The sequence below is a fragment of the Chaetodon auriga genome, chromosome 5 (assembly GCF_051107435.1).
Source record: "Chaetodon auriga isolate fChaAug3 chromosome 5, fChaAug3.hap1, whole genome shotgun sequence".
NCBI classification, from domain to species: Eukaryota; Metazoa; Chordata; class Actinopteri; order Chaetodontiformes; family Chaetodontidae; genus Chaetodon; species Chaetodon auriga.
This window is the reverse complement of record NC_135078.1, coordinates 24,723,225-24,748,156: the sequence shown is the minus strand read 5'-3', so window position 1 is coordinate 24,748,156 and position 24,932 is coordinate 24,723,225. Positions and strand designations below refer to the sequence as shown.

General features: G+C 44.5%; 1 protein-coding gene across 1 annotated transcript in view; it reads left to right on the top strand.

The window, feature by feature from the left end:
- Window positions 1-24,932, top strand: part of LOC143320699 (E3 ISG15--protein ligase Herc6-like) — a 215,201-nt gene extending 190,269 nt beyond the window's left edge. Inside the window, exons 4-9 of the mRNA XM_076730556.1 lie at window positions 8,065-8,102; window positions 13,464-13,584; window positions 21,450-21,562; window positions 23,954-24,023; window positions 24,268-24,364; window positions 24,905-24,932. Of these exons, the coding sequence (XP_076586671.1) occupies window positions 8,065-8,102; window positions 13,464-13,584; window positions 21,450-21,562; window positions 23,954-24,023; window positions 24,268-24,364; window positions 24,905-24,932 (467 nt within the window). The remainder of the gene's footprint in view (window positions 1-8,064; window positions 8,103-13,463; window positions 13,585-21,449; window positions 21,563-23,953; window positions 24,024-24,267; window positions 24,365-24,904) is intronic.

The window sequence follows — 24,932 nt, the reverse complement described above, 5'->3', positions numbered from 1 at the left end:
ATATCAAGTGCTTGCCCGCCTTGAGTGACTGGACCTGCACCGAGTGCTTGTTTCAGCACTGTTCGGCCATCTCCTGTACATATTTCCAATTTCAAGCCAGACCATGGATACTGACGGAGTCATACATTATATGTTTGCCTGGCCGGCAAGCAGAGGCGGAGGGAGGTCACAGTAGTGCAGGTGACAGTGTACTGAGGTGTGCGTAGCCCTCCTATTGTAATGTGTGCATTCATAAACAGAGCAAGACTGACAGTACAATAAAACTCATGAGTGGAAGGAGAGCATAGGTGTTTTTAACTGATAGAAAAGAGAGAGAATTACCTTATTACTTCCCTCAGTCAAACAAAACACAGTTGTAGAGCTTTTCAAATGGTTAATGACAGGTTGAGGCACGTACACCTTGAGAATGAGAAGAAAAGAACATGAGATAAGAGTATTAGTGGGGAGCAGAATACTTAATTGGCTTAGAGCAATTTTCACAATATCCTTAGTATTCTCATATTCTCTCCCCAAGTGTCGCTAATCAGTTTCATGCCATTGTTTGCACCAGGATTTGTTTGAACAATAATGTGAGCAGAAATCTCAACACAGGATCGAATAGGATCTGAATTCCAAATACACTATCTGACTATTATAATTACTCTTTATTTGCAGCCAGTGAATAGCTTATTTGTTTTGTAAAGCACTTAATAATCTGATGTACTTTAAACAATGCAAAAAATCACCAACCTGCCCTTGACCCTGCGAGGCTTGAAGTGATATGTTTCCTGCCCTTTAATGAGTTGAAGCCAAGCAGGCCAACAAACAGAACACTGTATAAGGAAAGGAACATAGTGTTAGACCATGAAACTTAAAACCATGTCACACGACCGGTGTCAGTGGGGTTCAGTGTGCTGCACATAAACCATGTCCTTGCAACATCAGGGATTTGAATGTGCCGCATGTGAAGTGTCATCTCTTGTGCACTGCTCAATACGTGACAAAACAGGAACAGCCTCAAACATGCTGTCTGCACGGCACCATGTATGGCTTTTGGACTTTGGCACTATTTTCAGATGGTGTGTTGGTATTGTTTTGGAGCACTGGTAGGAAGGTGGATGTGGAGGAATTGAGGAAGATCTGTGGTCAGTATATTTCATTCTGAATTATACCTCCAGTTACTTTTCTATTCATAAGGCACCAATGGAGAAGAGATGGAGCCTCAGTGTACAGATACAGTGTTCGAGGAGGACGCTTGAGGATTATGATGTTATGGTTTGAGTAGTGATTTACCACAAATACCCAACGACCGCCCCATTTTGGTGGAAACTTTTTTCCGTTACTTCACACTATGTTGGTCACTTTTTCAACTTTGATAACTTTCTTTCAGTTCTGCAAAACAACAACAAGCAGATGAATCAGTCATGTCAGCCACTCCTGATGTGATGGAAGTTCATCCCCGACCTCTCCTACGCAAAAAGGGGTGCCCAGATTTTGACACAAGAGTCCCACAGTTTACCTCTTAGTGATTTTTTTTGTACTGTTACATGTACCTCCTCAGCGATGAAAGGAGCACATGTACATGCCCGCGGGTTAACTGTTAGTAAGAGTTAGTGGGGAAAAGAGAGCTGCAGAGACAGCCCCTCACATCTCTGTTCCCTTCAAGAGGCTAATGCTTTATTTATAACACTGCACCCCCCAGGTGCACACCTCAGGTCCCTGCACAGCCCCTTCTCTTCCCCACAGGTATTCTCTGCGCCTCTGCCTCATACTGTGCTACCTAGCGCACCTTCACATGCCTTTCCTTTCAACATCCCACTCCTGCGGCTGCATAAGAGGAAGAAGTTGAGGAGAGAGATACAAAGACTCGGTATGACGCACATACAATCTGCAGACTGAAGCGGTTTCACAGCCATGGTCTCCGATGTCTCGCTGCAGTTCTCTCGTGTGTTGGAGAGAAAGAACTGAATCCCCTATCCTCTAGCCCTGCTCACTCCCACCGAGCCGAAGAAACGCCACAGAGGAGAAAGAGAGCGAGAGATGGAGAAAAAGAAATGTGGAGGAACACTAAAGGAATGGAGAAGCAGAGTCGGAGGGGAGGTGAATGGAGAAGACAAAGAAGTGGGAGGGGGGTGAGAGGAGAAAGGAGAGATTGAAGAAAGCATGATAAAGAGGGAAGGAAATAGTGTCTCGCTCTTTTTAAACTTGGAGATGCTCAATCCCTTCTTCTCACTCCAACCTGCATTTCTGGGTCACTAGAGACATTTAAACTGCACTTATAATTAACAGCTATTTTTAAACAGGGAGGGAGAAGTGGAGCGGTGGCGAGGTACAAAAGCATTAAAATTGCCCCAGATTCGCTATTGAATAGGACACATCAAGGCAATATGCTGGCAGATCAAAGTGAGCGAGGAGAAAGGAGACAGGGCCGATCAGTGGGGATAAATTGTTCCTTTTATAATGGCATAAGAATAGACCTCTTTGCAGCTGAAACAATTTAATAACTGCATTCATTACCTCTGTCCAGCCTGTCTCCGTGTCTGTCTGCAGCACAATGTGCAACCGCCTTTGCCTTGCGCTACCTCTCTTTGTCTCTCTTTCCCTCTTTCTCTTTGTCTTCCAAACTTATCACCTCATTCCTTTTCTTTCTTCACATCTCTAGTTCCTCATTTTGTCTCCTCCTCCCTCTACCCACCCTCCACCGAGCCTAGCGTCCTCCACCTTTTCACCAGTCCCATGTACCCGCCGTCTTGCCTGTCCTCCTGCGTGCTCCAGCGGTAGCTACAGCAGCAGAGGTTCCACTGAGCCAATGTGCTGCAGGCCTCACGATGAAGATGTGCAATGTCTGACACTCTTGGAATGAGAGCCCTAATAGAAGGGGAAGCGGTTATCACAGAGCTCCCCCAGGACCAGCCTCTGTGTGCCTGACGCTAATTATGGCGCATGCAAATGAATGTGCAGCATTAAAGTCAGGAGAAGCCTGCTGCCTGACTCTGTGTGTGGAGGGGTTGTGTGTCAGCGTGTGCACGTGACTGTGTTTTGTTTGAGTGTTAGCGTGCTTGTGCGTTTGTGTACAGGCTGTGTTGTTCACAGTGTTGGTATGTGAGCTTGTTTGGATACTTAAAGGTGTGTGTGTGTGTGTGTGTGTGTGTGTGCGCGCATGCATGTCTGTGCACAGCAGGAAAAACCACCAGGCCAATCCCCTTTTACCCTTTCACTCCTGCAAAGGTTTAGATACTTACACCAATTCTTTCTTTATTCTTTTATTCATTAGTATAGACTCAAGGAGCAGGCCATGCATCAAGGATTAGGATGAAGAAGCAGGCAATAACACAACCTCTCTCTCTCTCTCTCTCTCTCTCTCTCTCTCTCTCTCTCTCTCTCTCTCTCTCTCTCTCTCTCTCTCTCTCAGACACACACACACAGAGGATCTCACAGGAGGATTCCTATAAATACATCTCCCTCACATTCACAAGCAACCTCTCCAAGAGGGCGTCTTTATTAAAACCATTTTGTCTTCCCTTTGTGCCCTTTGTACGCCTGTGCGTGTGTGTGTGCGCGCACATGTGTGTGTCCATGCGTTTCTATGTTTGTGTGCGTGCACACGTATAGTTACCTATATGTGCATATCAGCATATGTTAGAGTGTGAGCATACTCGTGTGCATTGTGTATGTCTTTTTGTATCACATTTAAGTGTATTTTCAGCATTTGTTTGCGCCGGCACCTTTATGTGACAGCCTCTATCTGTTTTCCCATCCTCGTGTCTGTGTGAGAGAGTGTGTGTGTGCATACGTGTGTGTGTGCCTGTGTGTGTGTAGTCTGTATGTTGGCCATCTTATCTCCCCATTAGCCTCTTGTGCCCTGACCAGTATTCCCTCTCTCCCCTTCCTGCTTTCTCTAATGGGTAATTTAGCCATGCTCGCCTGACATCTAGCCTATTCCTTGTTTAGTTGCCATGGCTACGCAGGCCTATGGATTGCTCCCTTGCTCCTCTGGCCTTGCTCTGGATGCTATAGATGTCTCAACTATTAGAGGGCAGAACTGCTAAACACAGAGCACACACACAGAGAGACTGCACAGATAAACAATTAAGCACTCTGGCATGAATATAGATTCATCTCTTTGCAGAATAAATCGCTGACATGCAATTTTAAACAGCGCTGTTGTGCTTTGTCTTGTTTTTTCCAAACACCATCATTGCATTGGACCAGAACAATCATCTCAGTTAGAAGTTTGAGGTATGATAAGTGATTTGATTCGTTATGTAATAATCAGACACAGTGGGAGAAACGGCGCCTGTGAATAGCAGGTCATGTTTTACACATCGATACATCTTCTGAGGTCAGCCACATTGTACTGATCAAAGCATAATTGTTCCTCGAGATGACAAGAGATTATTATAAACTTGAGTGGCCTCTTTTGGCTCTCCTCTGTTAGCCCTATAGTTTTTTACTGCCCTGTACGGTTTTATTGTCTTTATTTACCTGTTTTGACAGATCCAGTTGCTGACTGGAGGCAGCGACCTGCTGATAGATGAAGCCCTTTTGTACTTCTCAAAAAGAAATCAGAACTCCAATCCTCAATCCAGACACCTACAGAGGCCGAGCTGAGTCAGTGTGGAAGCATAAATGTGCATGCGGGTTCATTGTGTGTGTGTGTACGTTTGTGTGGTATTGATTTTTATTTTCATTTTCTTAGTGGAATATATAAAACATACTTGAAAAGTTAATACTCCTCTGCCTCTCAAGAAACTTATTGTACTTTGTCATCAGTTTTGTGAGGTCACTGTAGTAGATGCGGTGCCATATGCCAGAGCTGCTTTCTGCAAAAGTTACACAACAGTAGCTCATGGAAGAATGAAGGTTGCAGGCGGACTGGGAAAAATAGCGGTTGTGGATTTGGTCTCTCTTCCTCATGCATTTTGCAGGACTTGCAAGTTGGAGGTGGAGGGCTGTAGCAAGGGGCTTGGGGGTCAAAACAAACAACCAGCTTGAAGTTTCATGCTTTTGCAGAAGATCTTGTTGTCTTTGAAGTTTCCACTATCGAGAGCAAAGGAGAGGGGGAGAGGCAAACGGGTATAGAGAGAGTTAGGATAGGGAGAGCAGCGAGGGAAGGAGAACAAGTTATAGAAGTGTGAAGCCCTTGAGTTGAAACTGTGCCTGCCTGGGCCTACAGAGAGCAGATGACAGTAGCTTTGGTTTCTTCTGCAGAGCTCACAGTACTTTTGCCTTACATAACCCCTCCCATTGTGCTTTTTCAATTATTTGGGGAGAAATCTTAAGTATGCACTTTAAAAGTTAATGCTTTCATGTGTTCCGAAGTAGGGGGAAGAGAGGGGGCGCATCACAGATCGCACATAAAGGAGACGGCTCTGACAAGTTTTCAGAATATCGACAATTATAATATTCTATAAGGTATATCAGCAGAGTTTAACAGTGTGCATCAGTGTTTTGGGAAAGAGAGAGAGAGAAGACGACACAGAGCGACATATAGCATCGTAAGAGCAAATGCAAGCAGTGCTAATTCTTATTTTTTACCCCTCCCCCCACCCCAGATTCCCTTAAGGTGCCCCTTACCCCCCTTCTCCCCTCCTCTTGCCTCTCTGTGAGGTTAAAGCGCACCTTCCCACTAAAGGGCTCGGGGGTCACGCATCTGCATGTGAAATGTGAACCCGCTGACATTCCTGGGCAGCCCTAAGCCGTGCAGTCCTTTTGTTTGCTTGGGTGCCAGTGTCAGGCCTAACAAGCCCAGCAAGGGTCTCTGAGGGAGGAGAGAGAAAGACGGAGAGAGAGGTTGGTGTGTAATTGATGCCCTCTGCAACCACAGATGCCAAAGCGGGTGAGAAGAAAAGTTGTGTTGCTCAAAATGGCAACACATGTACTTTCTTACCAGACGAATGGGATTGTGACCAGCTTTCTGCGACACCACATGATGCTGCTTTGGGTGTGTTAGAATGGGGATGTATGGAGGGGTGAGGGGGTCTATATATTGAATAAGGTCAAGGCAACCATGAAAAAAACAGTCAGGTTTCCATGACAACAGTGCAGACGTTAGTGACTGCGAGACCAGTGTTGGCACCACAATTGTTTATACTCACGGCTCAGAATTAAACGGTAAACTAAATTCACAAACTGGAACGCTGCTCCCGTGCTGGTCAGCCCTTTGATTTCTTTAATCCCCGAAAGTTGACTCAACCTGGTGTGTTTAACCTAACAGGAGGCTTTCAGGCAGACCTCAGTAAACATGCAGCCTCTTTTAAATCAGGCAGCACACAGAGGTGCTATGGCAGGGCTGGGGTCCTTTCAGACTGTGAATTAAGTTCTGAGGCACAAAGGGCAGCTATTCACCAGCCAGTGATGGACTTCACACACTAGCCTTTATGTCCTCACTGGCAGGCAGAGAGAGAGAAAGAAAGAAAAAAAAAAGTGAGGAATAAGTGAAATAGAAAGCGGAGAGATTGCTTAGGGAGCAGTAGTATGGATCGACGAAGAGTAGAAAGTATGAAGTTGATGAACGTGAACAAAGGTTTTCCAAGACATGTTTCCATTGTTTATTGGATTCTAGTGTTTTTAAACATATAACAGTCTTGCATGTAAAGGCAGATGAAGAGCAATGACTCTTCAGATCATCAGATAACATGATACACATCCTTTAGAAAAAAGCTGTTAGTGTCGGGGTAAACACACTTTAACGCGTGTACAAAGAAGTAACGTTCAGGTCTTTTCCTGTAATACAGACTGCACTCATATGTTCATTACCCTAAAACCACACACCTAAAACACTGATCTCCAAACAATAAGAACAATATGACTAACATACAGACGTATAATCCTCATTCATCTTCCAATAATATCTTCTTTTCTTGAGCAAAATCCTGTGGATATTGACAACTTTTCGCGGTCTTGATGCTGATGTTCTTAAAGAAATGACCACTTGGCTCTGTGGAGTTTGGATCTAATGCTGCTACAGAGTTTTTTTTAATGTGTCTTGACTTTGTGAATATTTTTAACAACTTAAACTTAACAAACTGTCATTAGTCATCGCTAAAGTTATGACGCTCCTCACCATAAAAGAAACACCTGTCACGACATTAATAAAAGTGTCACATCTGACAGTAAAACTGAGCTCGGCTTGTGCACCTGTTTTTGCCATCTTGAACCCGATTTATCTGAACTGATTTATCTCTCCGCGGACAGATCACCATGTGATAGATTTTGGGGATCTCAAATAAAGTTTTTGTGATCTCTAAAATCAACACCTACCGAGGGAGGTGCAATTCCTACTTAGTCCAGCTGGTCGCGCATACAGTCACCTCGTTTTCCAGCCGCACCGTGTACGATAGAGACACACAGTGTTGCTATAATGGTGATGTATTAATGAGACTAAAGGTCTGTACATGCTGTTGCCAAACGTCTAAGAGGTCATACACGCACACACCCCCCACACACAAACATGCACAGCCCTTCTCACCGTAAACTTGTTCTTACTCTAACATATTGTAAGTGGGGCCTTACACTCCCATCCCACATTCCTTCCCCTGGGGAACCTGGTGCAGTGCGAGTGATTCATTTAGCACTACTACATTAGAGCTGTCCATCCATCCGGTCTGCTTTTCCAAACACATCCATCCCAGTCCTAGTTAAAACACTGGGGGATCTCCTCCACTCCACCTCCACCCCCCCAAAGTCTTTTATGATGTCCATAAAATGGAAGAGTGCAGCTTTACTTGAACTAATAATATCTGAGCTTACAGGGCTGTGATTGATGATCTTTAAAGCCAGCCCGATCGGTCTCATCTTTCTTCAGATTTTTATCACTGACTTGTTTGCAGTCATGTGCAATCACAAGCACCGGGAGAGGTAACAAGTGCTTGATGTATGATGCTTGAGCCACTTTTGTCAGCTGCGCATTTCCCTTCTCTCCCTTTTTTTTTTTTTTTCTTTTCTATTTTAACCCCAGGCTTCTATTTGGTGCCTTTCTTGAATTGTTTGCAGACTGTTGGTTTACTTGTGTTCTCTCTCCCTGTCTCTCGCTCTTTCTCTGTCTTTCTTTCTCTTTCTGTCTTTCTTTTTTTTTTTTTTCAGATGGTGGGAATGTCTTCTCCTGGGGGATGGGGCAAGAGGTGAGCCAAACATTTTTCCACTTTTGGCCCTGCCAGGAGAGGCAGACTTAGAACAACACTGGACTCCAGGCTTTTTTCATATCACACAAGCGTTCTCGCTCGTTCGCTCTCTGCCTCTCTTCCATTTTTTTGACTTTTTTGAGAAGATATTTTTTTTCTTCCAGAGTGGAGATTAAAAGGTTTTGGAGGGATCTGTGTCCGAGCCCTCCCTTCGAGCACTTAGTACCCTTCATGGTGTGCCAAGAACGCACATCTTTTTAAATTCTATAAATCACCTTTATGGGATCTGCTGTTTGTCCATTTCAACTCCTCTGCTTCACATGGACAGAGCAGGAAATCCTCTTTGAGGAGTCTACTGTAGTTTATGTATGTGCATGCGCCTTTGAACATGCATAGCCAAAAGTATGTGCATGTGAGGCTGTGCGTGTGTGTTTGTTGGCCCTGTCCTGTCTCTCCTCTCTCAGATAAAGAATCCCACCTGTCACCGAGGATTGTTCTGGCCTTTCATTTAAGATGTTCTTTAAAGAGCCGCATCATTACACAGCCTTCATACAGAGCCCAGAGAGTGTAAAACCTAGGCCCACCTCAATCCCTCTGTTCCCCTCTCTCTCTGATTCTTTTTCCTCCTGGCTTTGGTGTTTATCTGTGAGGTCGTTTGAAACCGCAGCCAAAATGTGATCACTTTTACAATGTGACAGTGAGGATGACGCTTTGCCAGGGCAGTGAAACAAACATGTAGGTGATGGTTAGAGAGACAGGGGGAGCGATGAAAATGTTAGACATCAGTTGTTATGAGCTTTGACGTGGCCTTGGCTTCCACACGGCGCTCTTACATTGCAGCGTGGCTTCTAGTCTAACTAGAGTCATTGGATTTTCATTGGTGTTCTCGCGTCTGTATAACTCTGTGTTAGTCTCTGCAAGGGCACCGTCTCTTTTTCCTCTCTCCCCTCATCATGTTCTTTCTTTCTCCTCTTCCTCCATCTCTCCTATCTTCCTGCCCTCTCTCTCTCCTCTGTCTCGGAGCCGTTCTGATGATTGATTGTTTCTCTGTGCAGTCTGACAGGATGTAGCACACTCTCGGCCCCAGGGGCCCCGAGCAGACTGCACCACCTGATTAAGACTCCCCCTGTAATCTGCCGCACAGTGCCACACCGAAACTACTCCCGTCAACACTTAAAAAAATAAGAAAGGTTCCACCTCCTGAAAGATAACACTCTGTTTGTCGCTGGAGAAGAAGCGAGATGAGAGGCCATCTTGAACTTTTTTTTTTTTTTTTTACTAAGCTGATACCTTACTCTCTCTAGGGCTTAAAGGCTCTTATGTATCAGTAGCAGCAGAAAAAGTAGAAAAGCAAAAGGTCTTAAACCTAATAAAGTTTTCCGCTGCCTTACCAAGGTAAACCCAGGCAGCTCTAACCCTATTAGGGCTGGTAATACTATTACAGATAGAAATCTCATTGTTTTCCTCCTATTGAGACTAAAAGACGGACGGCCTGCGCAGTATCACATGATTGAGGTGAGAAGGAATTTGAATGATGTCAGAGAACGTGTGCAACAGCCAGAATCAATATGGTAACAGCATAACGGGAGTAGCAAGTGTCAAAGCAGGCAGGAGAACTAAAGGTGCAGTGTGTTGTGGAATAAACGATTGCTATTCCATGGTAAATGTAAAATGTTCGTATCTAAATTGTCAACAATGCCGCTTCACTTATGACTTGTTGAATAAACGAGTAAGCCAGCGTCACTGATGCTGTAAACCTAATGCAGATGTACGTCTGCAGTCTGCAGTCATGTCTCGATTCCTAATGTCTGCTGTGTGATAACAGGGTCAACTGTCTGCTAAAGTTGTGTCAGGGAGTTCAACCGGCCAGAGACCTGAATTGACATAATATCCAATAGACTCCAGCCCAAGCACTAAGCAGCCTAAATAATGAGGTAGGCAGCATGGAAAGAAAGCTACTGTCTCATACAAAGCAGATGACGGTAGTACAGAGATGAGCTGCAGATTTCAGTGTATCTGCATCACCAATGATTTGCAGAAAAATCTTTCCGTGGAAAAAATGATTTGATTGCAAGGGGCAATTTGAGGACTACAACAGGAAAGTGGAGCGTGCAGTGTGAATGCAACAAATCAGGGAAAATGACGATCTGCAGTTATTTGTCTTTTAGCAGTGGGTGTGTTTGACCCCCCACAAATAATAGTAGTAAAACATAAACCCAAGCTTGAGTGCCTGACATGCAGCATTTCAGCACCAACTCAGAATAACAAGAGCAGATTACATGAAACCAAAACGCTGCCCAGTTTTTGTCCAGTAGTGTTGTATGAAGTGTATCATTATACACTGGGTAGGGATATCGTGTACCATGTGTTCATGTATGTCTGAAGTCTGGCTATCAGTGTGGCTGTTCGCTCTGTCGATTGCGATCCTGTCTGTAATGTAATAACGAGGGTTGCTCATCAGGCATGGTAAATAATAAGTGAGCCGGCCTGGTGGTGGTGGAAACCCCGGGCCTGGTTCCAACATAGTTCAGGCCTCATCGAACCCTGGGTCTATTCCAAATTGATGCTAATATGGTCTGGGCTGCTGCAGTAGAGTAAAATGAGCATTATTGATACCATGAATCTACAGGATTCCCTCTGTGTGAAAGAATGAAGCACGTCTTTGTTTGTGTACGTGTGTAAGGGCACATGCATGAGTGCATTTGTACATTAGTGTGAGTCTACACGTGCTCATGCTCTGAAATGTTTGTGTACATAGTGTAAGCATCTTTGCCTGTGGGTGTGTTCGGTGTTTCGCCAGGCTCACATTTATATCTGTCTATGTTTTCCCTTTCCCTTCCTGCTGATGCCATCAGTACACGCGTTGTGACTGATGACAGTCGTTGCCACAGTCTGATGCTCTGCTGCTTAATGTCCTTTTTGTTTATTAATTAACTGCAGGACATATATGCTGAGAGACACCTATTGATTCCACTGCTGCATTAATTGATTTTGTGCTTCACTAATCATATTGTTGCTGCAAGATCATTACGAGGCCTCTGCGATGTCTTTGTGGTGGAGGATTGTGCAGTGATATACTGTGCTGTTCTTAGTTTTTATGGGGAAAGTGTTGAGTTGTCATCTGTAGTGGATATCTTGGTATTTTTATTATGTGATAGACAAAAAGAGAAGTCACACCTAAGTCCTGATAATGAAGGCCCGAGTCAGTAAGAACAAAACTGAAGTCTAAACTTCAGGTTTCAAGTCCCAAAGTAATCACGATTCATTCTTTATCAAAACAAAGGCCATTTCTCAATGTAAACACCACACGAACAGTTAGATGGCACACTGGCCTGATGTTTCCTGCCTGTCACTGAATGTCTCTCCATCACCTCCTCAGCCATCAGCCTCCGCCGTTAAACCACCAACATCCTTTTGCAACCAAGGTATCAAAGTCCTGGACAAGAAACAACTAACTTAATCATCACAATATTCTGAAGAATCTTCTCAGTCTAGATAATTTCATTATTTCCTCAAACTCACATTTAAATGTCTCCCCCATCTAATTCCACCTGTTTTCAGCACTTTCATATCTAGACTTCACTACAGTCTTCCTTTGCACAAACCACATTCTCATTTAAAGGCACAACCCTCTGGAATCGCCTACCTGCCAGTTCAAAGCAGATTCAGGATTTTACAAGGTTTCCTACAACATTCAGTCCTGGTTAAAACTCAGCCAGAACCGTAATCATGACACCAGCTAGTCAGTATTTGTGTGCTGGAGCTCATCCTATAAATGTTTATTTATTGTTGTTTGCGTGTCAAGAGTCAAGTTTCAAGTCCTCTGATTCTGTGGAGTCCACACACAAACACGGGCTTGGACACACTCAGACAAACATGTAGGCACACAGACACATGGGAAACAGTGAACCTGGATTACATTATAGAAAGCAGGAAGCAGAACCCTGACAATTGAGAGAAGGTGAGAGTGTCCTCTGATATAAAACACTATTATTCTATCATTGAAACAAACAGATTCCAGTGTTTGTGTGTATCTGCCTGCCAGAGGTTCCCTAGTGAGTCTGACCGGGGGTTACGGTGTAACCAAAGCGTCTGTCTCCTGCTCACCACCCAGATCAGCCGGTTCAGCTTGACTGGGCCCAGTTGTCTTGGTTTCATACTGACGAAAGTCTGGGAAAGGTCTGTCTGGGGTTCAAGTACATTAAAGTCATCCGCTCCCCTCCCACTGAGCCCCAACACAGATGGCTCCAGATGCAGCTGGCACAGCATGGAGCAGCACCTGACAGTGCTCATTCACTCAGACACACACAAAAATACACATATACAAGTATAAACACGTGCAGACACACAAACACATGCACAAACTCAGGTATGGACACATCTGCTCACTTACCTGTACCTAAATGCAAGTTAACTTACACACACACCGCAAACACTCACACCTATAAAAACATAAACACACACACACACACACTCACAGCAGGAACATATGCTGCTACGCATCTACAAATCCTCACAGTAGCACACATACGAATAAGCAATTAAAGACCCAGATTACTGCGTGTGTGGCGCGCGCGCACACACACTCGTATGTAAACCAACACATATTGTGCTCACTTTCAAACATATGCCAGTGCATGCCGATGTGCACATGAGCACAGTGCAGAAAGCCCTTTATCTCTGCAGGAGCAAGCAGGAAAGAGAGGCGCAGGACAGCTGAGAGAAGTCAAACTGAACACTGGAACACAAAGAGAGAGATGTAAATTGAGGACAAGGCGCTCCATTGTACTGCGCAAGACGTTACGATTATTAAGCCTTTGTGTTTGAGCAGAGTTTTTACACAGACCCACTCATCAGTGAGGGATTGCATTGCCAGGTAGCTGTACGTGATGGTAAATGAAACATGAAACACAGTCGACTTCTGGCTGGTGGAAGAAATATGCGGTGTGCTTTTTTCTCAGTATTTCCTCCTCAGAGACAGCCATTTGAGACAAGATGAATTGCTAGTTGCTGTCTCATATATAACCTTACACAGCAGATATTATAACAGGGCTTTACAGAGATGCACTTAAATTATGATACTCCGGAGGTGATATACAAGTCCTATTTGACAAATCTAACAACCCTGTTTACATTGAGGAATGGTAGGGCGTCTTGAATTAGGATGACATGAAAGATAGACTAGATCTGAGTCACTTCCTGCTGCCACACAAAACAGGAAAATTGTTCTTTCCCCAAAATTGAAATATCACTCAGGCATGCGTCTTTATTTAACTACTCTATCTACGAGCAATGAAAATCACTGGGATTAAACTTTTATTTAATCCTGCGACTGACGCTGTATCATCATTTTGCTTGCAGGGACAGCTTGGACTTGGGGAGGACAGGATTCACAGCTCCGCTCCTCGTCTTCTCAGCTATTCTCAGCTAGGCAAGGTCACACAGATACAAGCAGGGGACAGCTACAGTGCAGCCGTCACAGGTGAGCCGAGCATCCCACCTGCTGTGGTCGCCCATAGAGAGTGTCATTTGGCTTAGTGTTAAGCACAATCAATTTACATCTTAACTCCAAACGGCTAATTGCCGCTGCAGACATCTATCTATATATTTTTAAAATCCTTAAAAGTTGTGTTCACTCTACATAACATAATAACAACTTACCAACTTGAGAACCTTATTTTCCCAGCAGTATCCCTCACTGTGGCTTTCAGCCATGCAAATTTTTCATCTACATCATTTCATTGAGTTTTAATTAACACTACAAGGATTCAGTGTCCTCAAATGACATCACTCGGAGCACAAATTCAACCTCATTAGCTCTCAATATCTCTTAAACCAAGCAAAATTGTGCAATTCTGCACCCCAGTAGTGTTATGTGATAGATGATGTACATAATAAATTGGTTTGTTGTTCAACCAGATATCCCCTAAACTACCCTGCAAAGATTTCAGACTATCCCTGTAGCTACTTTGTTATTAATAAGACTGTGAGATAAGGAGACACACCATCTCTTTACACCAGCTTTTCCATTAGTCTGCTGTCTTTCCTGTAATTCCTAAAAAGCCAAACCCAGAGCCCTCTTTGCTGACTAAATTCAAAAACACATAGTCAGATAGTCCTTTTTTTACCTTTCTCTCTCTTTATTCACCAACTTGTATGATTTTCAGCAATCTGATTCATCTCCCCTCTGCTCCACAGAGAGTCATTGAACTGCCACGAAACGAGCTCTAATACATTTACACCATTACAAAGTGTCAGGCAACTACTTCTCCTTCAATTGCTGCTTGACTTCTGCCAGACAGCTGGAATTAAAGTGGTTACACTACAAATGTAACATCAGCCACTTAAAGAGAAAAGGCATTGTACTTGTTTCAAGACCAGGGCACATTTACAGCCAACTGCTGTACTGCAATATTGCGTTAAAAGAATTGCCTATTGTTGAGCAGAGACGTCTGCTGGCACCGTGCGCGTGGTTTCGCTGGAAATGCCACTGGTTCATTAAACCAACTGCAGTCAACATATTAAGTTGGGTCCCATTTGAATTCTTGGCGCCTCGAAGACTATTTGGAGTGTGAGACCCTACCTGCCGGTGTTACAGTTATGTCTTTAGGTGATCTATAAAATGTTATTATTTAAAACAAGCTCCTTATGGATTGCTTACGAGCCATGCTTAGCACATGATTGATCTGACCTTTCACAGACCGTCGTTCTTTGGGAAAACATCAGCCTTAACCTTTTTTAGCTGGATTACCCTGCCAGCGGCTCTGTACGTGTGTGTCCGTGTCGTCTGTCAGTCTGTGTGTGTGTGCATGCGCGTGTGTGTGTATACATGCATGTGTCAGTAGTGTAAGTGCGTGTGTTTGTGTGAAACGGCATCTAGCAACGCCTGCCTCATATGCTTTTACAAGGTTTTCTTCGCTCAGATGAAAATAATACATTACTGATTGATTGATCAATCATGTCTGAAAGGGTATCTGCTTCTGTATGTGTGTGTGCGCATCTGTGTGTATGTGTGTGTGCGTGTGCCACGGCTACGTACAGCTTGATGCAGAATAGAGATTGATGGAGGCTTGCCGTGAGGAGGATACTCAGTTATCTCCTTGTAATTAAAATCCACCTCATAAAGATTATTGACTCCCCCACCACACAAACCAGCATGCTCCCTCGCTTGGCAGGGTTTGCAAAGCGCTTCTTAAAAAATGAAAAATAGCATATTAAGCAGCACATATTTCCCATTTATGCGGAACATTTAGATGTGGTTAAGTTATCGTAATGTGCAATAAAACCTGGATGTGAAATTTGTAATCCACTTTGGAAAATTGCTTGCTATATTGCTTTAACATCCCCTGAAAGAGCTTTTGAGATGTGTGTGCCAGGTTTATTGTACGCCATAATTTAAAAGTCCTCAATGCAGGCAGTAAATATAAATTTATTAGTGGCAGGTTTAAATAGGCAGACTGAGGTAGCATGAGTGAGTGGATGCTTGAGTGTTTGCTGTATGTGAGTACGTACAGTGTGTGTGTGTGTGTGTCTCTGATAAGTGCCAACTGGAACGTGCTCCCTTCGCTCAGCACGCTATGAAAACAGGTGAGTGTGTGTGCGCTGCGTGTGCAGCGTGGGTGGGGTTACAGTCTCAATCCTGCGCTGCACATCAACTCCCTGCTCTGAACTAAACCGAACTGACAGGATGTAATTCTCAGTTCCATTTAACTGTTTGTAATTAGGAGCCAGCGTTTCTTGTTGAGTTTGGAGGACATCAGAGCTGTAAGGTTACGTGGTAGACTGGGGTCTGGTTTCCTCCTGGCTCCCGGGGCCACTGAATGAGGAGAACCTCCTCTGGCACCGATCTCCCCAGTGTGATGACAAAACATCATCAAACAACGTCATTTTATTTTCCATGCTTTAGATGAAAGTTGGGATATAAAATGTGCGGCATGGGGACATTGTATGTATTTCTGATGTATCTGGATGTTTCACCCTTTTGTTCACATCTCCAGCAGGTGGAGAGCTGCTCCTCTGGGGTCAGATCCCCTGTGTGTCCCGGGTCAGTGATCATCCAGGCCTCAAAAGGCTCTGGACCCCCCAGCCTGTTCCACTGGCAGGCGGAAAGGTGTGTATGAGACAGACCGGACAAATGATGTTTTCAGGCTCCTCAAGTCTCATGTAGATGAAAGCCCCGGGATTTTCTGGGTAAATGAGTTTTAGCTGGATATGCATACATTCGTAAAGGGTCCGCAGTGAATCGCATACGGCTGAAAGCTGAGTCTGCACTGCTTTCTGGGGGTTTAAAGTTTAAGGTATGTAACTCTCCTGAACTCACCCAAATCAATGATGGCCCAGCAGGTGTTTAGCCTTTCACAGCTGATGAAAACATCACAGATCGGGGTTTAGCCAGAAGTGCAATATGCCAGGATTAAAAAAAAAAAGATTCAGACTTAAATTTCTTGCAGACTTGTCACTTCCTGGTAAACAAGTGAATCTGCAAGTAAAGCCTTCCACTGCCAATAAACCCCTGGCACATTTCAAGAAATCCCACCACTCTGCCCCATCTATGAAATCTGGCAATCTTTCCCGATATCCTTTGGGTTTATAGCTATGAATGATAAAAATAATTATTAACATTAAATCTTCTTACCTCCTTTGTGCTTTGAACGTCTGCTTTAAAGTCTAAAACCTGTTTTCATTTTATGCAGGTGTGTGATGTGGCCTGTGGTACCTGGCATATAATGGCTCTCACTGAAGGTGAGTAATCTAGTGTTCATATCTCTCTGGTTAATTGATTTTTGGGGCAATGAGAGCTGGTCAAACAAGTCACATTCAGGTTTTTGAATCTTCTTACTGGCCCCTCTCCCCTCCACACTGGCTTCTCTTCTTCCCCTTCTCTTGCTCCTCCTCAAAGCCCCTCCTCACTCACTTTCTCTCTCATCAAACCATAATTCACTTCAGAGGGAAGCATCATTAATGCACAGTAGGACACAGCAGCTTGATGTGTGCTAATTATATTGTGTGTTTTACACGCTGGATGACTTTTGCTTAGTCAGTGATGAGCTCAGTCTCTGGTAATTGTTTTTTGGATGTGATGAGTTTATAAAAGCCTGTCTGTGTGTGTGTGTGTGTGTGTGTTTGTGTGTGTATATCCGGCCCTGTAATGTATGTGTGTGTTTGTCCATGTATGTATATGTGACTGAACGTGTGGATGGTAAGACTATTACTGTGTGAGCATGCTGATCTTCCCATGTGTGTATGTGCCTGCAAGCATATAAGCATGTATACGACATGCACTGTTTTTATAAGCAGCGAGAAGACAAGATTATTCCACAGCTCCACATATCATACGCTTCTGTGAACTTAATAATGATTAGCAAACAGTCAAAATCTCGAGATCCTTCTGACACATTTAAACTGCAACTTTTAAACTCCATCAATCCCACAAAACTTTGACATGCACCATCAACCGTGGCACTCCGTTGCTTGCTTGCATTCTCCACAACCCATGTGATCCTTTTAGCACTGTGCATCACTCAGTGCTATAGCTAGAAACGCTGCTTAGCCCTTGGCTAATCACGCTGATTGGAGGTGTCCTTTGGCTCACCTGGGGGCTTCCAATCCTATTAGGCCAACCGTCCTGAGCCTAGCGCACCCAGCAGCCGCTCGTGTTTGATCACTGGTGCTTAGAGCCCACACTTGTCCTCTTATGTTGGTATTAAGGCATGGAGGAGAGGAGCGGCAGGGTGGGGTTTGGTAGGGGGGTTAAAATGTGATCTCCTTAACTCTCTAGGGGGGCAGAGGGGAGTTTGGTGCCTCACCTCCCTCACTGACACTCCTCTGCTCCTCCAACTGGAGCCGGTCTTTAAACTTCTGATGTCAGTTGAAAGGCGGAACACTGGGAGTTGTTACCAAGCAAAACAGAAAGAGATGGAGAGAGTGAAATGAAAGATTGAGAGAGAGGGGCTAAGAAGAGGAGGCTGAGAGATTGTATGTCTCTGTTTTTACCTTTCAAGCATCTTTCTGCGAGTGTAAGATGTTTAGAGGATCACTCAAATTTGTCACAGCAAGCTTTCTTTTTTCTTCGCTGTCTTGTCAGACTATGGAAGCATGGAAGCTCTGTCATCTTTTTGGAAGTCAGTACACCTGATCCCACCAGGCCTGTCACCTCTTTCTGCCCTCTTCCTATCTCAACCACATACTCTGCTTCCTCCCTATCACTCCCTCCCTCCCCCTGACTGCTATCTCCCTCACTGCACACCCATCACTATGTCTCTCTTGTGGCTCTCCTTCTTGCTCCCCTCCTCCCCTTTTGCCCCCTCCTCCTCCTCCTCCTTCCCCGGGCCAGGAGCGCCCAGGAAGAGCCATGTGTTTCCAAAGTGGACTGGATGGGAAATCGAAGCAGGGCTTCTGTGTTTATCAAGCCACAGCTCCGTCACCTTGCTCCTACTCCCGTCTGGAGGCCCCGGCAAATTGGTGACAGCAGCAACAACCCTGCAGCACACATGCCCCTTTTTTTCCGTGTGCACACACACACACACACACACAGCATAGCACCTTGGCCTGTTTAGTTTTATTGCTGGTGTCAGGTGAGGAGGTGGAGGTAGGAGTGCTGTCTAATGCTCACCTCACACACATATACACACATACAGAGAGACACACTCATTTCCACCCCTGCCGACACCTCGGCTAACAAGACCTGTGAACCGCAGTGACAGAACTCCGAGACTTGTCAGAGTCCCAGTCATTTAATGCCAGGACCCGGCCTCAGCTCTAACCCAGCAGGGTTTCTGTATGCACACCAAGCCACAATAAGCTCCACAGTAATATATGGGACATGAGTGTGTTGAATACTGCTGCTCTTCCAGGTTAATATTGTTTAAGGAATGGCGTTACTGCAGTTGTCTGTGGTAATTCTTTCTATACAATATGACATTACTGACATAGAGTAATGGAGTGGCGGCGTGGTGGAGCAGTGATTAGCGCTGCAAGAATGTTCTGGGTTCGAACCCGCCGGCTCGCTGTGGCCTTTCCGTGTGGAGTTTGCATGTTCTCCCTATGTCTGCATGGGTTTCCAGCAGGTGATCCGGCTTCCTGCTGCAGTCCACAGACACACGGGTTAGGTGAATTGGCGGGGGTGTGAATGTGAGCCTGAATGGTTGTTTGTCTCTATGTGTCAGCCATGTGATGAACTGACGACCTGTCCAGGCTGTCCCCCACCTATCGCCCAATGTCAACCCCGACATCCCTCCAAAGGATAAGCGATTATAGATAATGGATCTGATATGAGTTATCTGAGGTAGACGTGGAGATGAAATGTGTCTGTGTGACACGGTTCAGTTTAACTTTACCCTCAGTTTGCTGCTGATCTGCACCAGCACACGTGACTTCTTTCATCTGTTTGAATGTATGCTATTGCTCTTGTCTGTCTTCTTGTCTGTGTAACAGTGCAGTTATGCGTCTGTAAACCTGCCATATCCACAGGCATCTTTATCTAAAGTATCTCATAGCCAGGAGTCATTACACGTAGTTTTACATGGACCACTGTCCCTTTTGTTCCATGTGCACAGGATGCTCACTGCTCAATGTCTTTTTCACTGCCCCCTTTTTTCTCTTTGTTGTGATCGTTTAAGCGGAGGAGAAAGGAGAGTTGACTCAGGTTAGAGCCCTGCACGGCCTTGCTACCTTGGAAAATAACTGCACAAACAACGCTTGCCCATTGTGCCGAAGCCTGTACAATGATGCCATTCAAGAGAGTATTGATCCACCCAGTGCAGGGTCAATCATTGGATCAATGGTGTGTGGGTTGGTCGGCTGGAAGGCTGGTTGACTGCATGAATGAATGCTTGGTTGGATAATGGATGAATGGACGGTTGGATAATGGATGGATGTATATATGGATTGATTCATGGATGGATATGAAGACTGATGCTTGGGGTGACAGCGGTGTCAAGTCTGTCCAAACATGAACTTGTGTGGGTCTGAATATTTCACTTGTCTGCTCTCTTTCATGTGGGAATGCGGCCTGTCTGCCTTGCGAACCCCTCAAAGGTCACCACTGTTTAAGACACGGAAATTTACTGTAGGTTCAAGTTAATTTGATGCTTGTCCTACTTACAGAACATAACTTACATGAAGTCAAGTTAACTCAACAGCATCAAGCAAACAAAGTCATTTTAGACTTTAGCTTTAGTATTTACAGGGAGAGCATACAGCACTTAAGTACAGTATGTAATTAGCTACCTACTAATATATTTCCTTAGATATTAATCTTTACTGTGGCACGGAAGAGAAAGTGGAGACGTATAGATTTAAAAAGAGTCATTGTCATTAGCATGTTCTTGGTGGATTCTTATGATGTGTTTACACCAGGGTTGATTGACCTAGTTACCCAGCCCCTGGCAGCACAACATGGAGAAATGTAACACAATGCAACACAGGGGAGAGGTGTAGATTTCTTTATTATTCTTACATGTGAGTAAACACACACACACACACACATACACACGCACACACAGAGTCAGTGATCATCAGGGGCTCACAGAGGTCGTGCCTCGTGATGAAATGAAAAAAGGTAGAGGGCTTATTTAAAATTCTGTAAGAGATGTCAATTGTGCCCTCTGCATATTTCTATGGAAAAATTTGTAAATAGATCCTTTGTAAATAGCTTCTCTCTTGCCAATCACCCTGTCTGCACTCTGCACAGCAGCATTAAAAATTGATCCTTAGCCGCACCAGGGTGAAATGCTAACATCGCTGCCAAATGACTGATTAAAAAGAAAAACCTTTAATCTTTGCTTAAAAGTGTCTACTGCCTTGGCATGCCTTTCCCTTGTGCTCCTCTATCTTCCAAGGCTGTGAAGGGAAGGAGGGGGTCGCCGTGGGGGAAACGGGGTCACGCTTCATGTAGAGTCAGCGCTGTACAGTGATATAGCTCCAGAGGTGAGGGATTTCACTAAGAGCAGATCTAGGAATCAACATGCATTGCTCTCTTCTGAATTTAACCTTAAGCCAAAGGTTAAAGACACATTTGAGCATTCCACAAGAGGGGCCGAATGTGTTGGCACTCCCGCTAATGGCTTGCAAAAAAAAAAGGTTGCTTTTTATCCAACGTGACCGCGCAAGTCAAAAATCAAATTCAGCAAGGTCGTATTGATAATGCAGCGTAAGATTATTGCATAAGAAGTTTGACAAGCCTTCCGCTGTAGAAGTCAACACACTCTCTCTGAATGATGTCTAAATAACACGACGTGGCAACTGAAAAGTCATGAAGAACAATGAGCCAAAGATTGGATTAGAGACCGCAAGAAGGACATTAAAGTGTTGATTGCAGGTGCTGAGAGAGGCGTGTTTGTGTTTCAGGGAGCGGAGAGGAGAACAGAGAATGTGCTCACCCAGAAACCGAAGCTCGCTTCAGAGACCTTGTCAGCAATCCCCTACCGACAGAGCGCGCAGAGAAAGAAAACACAGTGCAAGTAAGATAAACATACCTCCTCTTTCTTGCTCTGGAGCTCTTTTATTGACTTACTTGTATACTGTATAGCTCAATCTGTAACTCACTTGCTAACTCAACAGCTCCGTAACTCTTGCAGTGGATCGCTCCTGATTGATATCTTCCTCTTCCACACTCCCTGCCTGCCTTGTTGACATCCTCATTCCCACGCACCCATTGTTTGCTTCCCCAGTCCTCTTTCATTCATTGTTTTGCTTTCTTTATACGTGCTGTAAATCAGCAAATCAGTAATGAATGATACTGTATAACAAGCTCCACTTGGGTAAACAGCACAGTCCTCAAAACATTAAGTGGCGAATATATTCACTCACCTCTCAGAATATCAGTGAGGACCACTAAACTGTCACCCAGAGCCACACACACACACACACACACACACACACACACACCCAAGCTCCCGCTCCTCCCCATCTCTCTGTCATTCAGGTGTTTACTGTCATTCATACTCAGGGTTTTGTATAATCCTCTCACCACACCTGAGTGCTCCCCACTCAGTGTCACTGGATTTACTCTCTCTCCCCCCTCTCTCTCTCTCGCTTCTCCTCCGGTGCACAGCCTTTCTCATTTTGCATCACAGCCATTCTTTTACGCACGTTGTCATTTCTTATGTAAATAACCATAGATAAAAAGACAGTAACAGACATTTTAAGATTTACACACACCACTCGGCGCGTATGTTTTCAGTCATCCCCTCTCATCAGCCAGTTTGTTTGTAGAATTGTCTTTGCCTGTAGCCATAAATTAGGGGTTGTGATTTAACTCATTGAGACAACAGAGAAAGACAACGAAACATGAATAAAACAAATGATGTGCAGAAGGTGAGGGAGAGAGACAGAGCGAGGAGAGGAGGGTGAACTGAAGGCAGAAATGGGCCAGTATGTATTTCTGCTCTACTTTCACTTGGGGAAGGCTTCATTAAGAAGTCTGTTTCCAGAGCATGGTGGAGACGGTGTGTGCATGTGCGTGTCCGTGTGTGCACAGGAGTGTGCATATATGTTGATAGGTTAATGTGTGAGATTGTGCCGACGCGCGTGCACATTCATGCATACATGTGTGCATGCCTGTAAAATTATGTGTGTGTTCAGCGAGAGAGATCTCTTAAATTATTTACAACCAGAACTCTCTAATTGGTATCAAGTTTTTAAATGGGGTCAAATGTTGCAGTGCAGTTTCATGCAGCTTTTCTCTTGCCTTAAGTCTGTACCATTACATCTGTTGCTACAGTGCTGCTGGTTCATTGGGCTTGAACCTCTAAATGCTGTATTTGCGTATTGACTGAGGCACGGGGGTGGGTGGGGGGGTGGGGGGGGTGTAGTTTTATTACTGTGGTAGGGCTGTGTTAGTCCATCCACTCATGTCTGTTACATAGAAAACATTCTGTGAGAGATCTGGTAAGTCGTAAACATCAAACAGAGGTGCGTGCGCACAGACACAGACACGCACACACACACACACACACACACACACACACACACACACACACACAGAGCCTAAGGCAGTGCACAGAGCTGGTATTAGATTTAAGCCCCCTAATAAAGCCAATTAGAATTATACTGTGCACTGATGAAGGCAACCTTACCAGGGCAATTCTCTCACCTCCACACGTACACGTGCATGCACATGCATATACACACAGACAATCAACTACTGTACGCTCTTCAACCTGAAATACCGTGCTGAAATCCCAGTTTTGGGAGTGGATTTATTGTAACACTGTCAATTTTTTTCCTGTTCATGCCTTAAGCCTGCATGCCCGAAGGAATTATGTTTTCAGGTTGTCCCTACATACGTGCACACATACGTATGTCCCATTGTCGTTAATGTGATATCTCATGAACTCCTTGAGGGTATTTCTTTAAATTTGGCAACTTTGGTCCACTTGGATTTGATTAGATTTTAGTGGTCAAAAGTCACTGTGACCTAACAAAATGTGTTTTTGGTCATAAATCAAGTTGATACACTAATTATGACAAAAACACACATACAAATGTCTCACAGGATAAAATGAAGCAATGACATTTCATATCAGAAAGGTCAAAGGTCAGCTTCACTGTGACATCATAATGTTCTGTGCAAACTCTTTTCTGGCCGTTGTTCAGCACCATAACTCAGGAACAGAGGGGAGGAGTGTGATCATATTTCACATTTGGTACTGAATTGGTGACACTAATCTCGGGTGTCCACTTTGACTGCCCATCCCTGAATAAGTCACAACACCTGCCCAGAAATTTACACCATGACTTAAGTCACAGTGAACAATACCTACTTTGAAATTTTGCCTTTGTCAGTCAGTTTACTTTGACTGTGTCACAATAGGAACAACCTAAATAGATATTGTGTATCTGCCTGACAGGTTCATCACCAGCTGTGTCATGGTCCGGAGAGAGCAGAGGGCTCGGAGGAGCTGGAAAAAGATGAGGAAAGTGAGAGTGCAGAGGAAGAAGAAAGACCAAACAAAGATGAGGGAGATGGAGCGTTACACGATTCAGCATTTGCCATTGCCAGGTCTGGGAGGAGGATGGACGGGAGAGGAAATGGCCGCCCATCAATCAAATGCAACCAGGGGGATATGAGGGAGAGCTGCAGGACAGCAGGAGCGTGGGAACTGAGAAAAGAACCATGCAGAAGCAGAGATGTAGTCTTCACCACTTTGCATCTCTTACCCAGGTCAGAGGGAGAGCAGCGCAGGCCCGCTGCCAGCGCTCTGCCCCGGCTACTGCCAACACGACAAGCTCATAGCAGAGTTTCAGCCGAGGCTCGAAAGGTGAGTATTAATGTGGTTCACAAAGAATAAATCTAAATGGTCCGGCTTGTCAGTAATGTGTTTCCCATGAGCAGGTGTGCATCTTCCAAGAGAAACAAACATCTGGGTTTGCACATATTAAATCTGATATTTTTTTGTCTCAGTACAATCTAAACATAATTTTTCTTTTATTAGAAAGTTGACAGTGGAGAGTTCATGGAAACGTCAGGATGACCCCGTGATGTCGCAGAGCTGCTGGCCCTCAGCCTCTTATTTGTTATACTTACAATAAATGTTCGTTCTACAACATGATTGAGAGAGCTAAGTGGTTTTGTATTTCGAGAGGCATTATTGAATCACTTTGGCTGAGATTAAACAAGCGAGTATAGTTGGCAGGCTTGAGGTGTGGTTTTAGTCATGTACTGCTGCAAGAACAGTAATTTACAAGCAGTAAGGAGTTAAGAGTTAAGTTAGAAAGACTTTTAACTTCAGGACAAACTGGACTGTTTTCATATCTCCTCTTGCTTTCTTGTCTTTTTTCATATGTTTTTGTGTCCTCAGGAGAGGTCTACACTTCCGAGTGAACTGA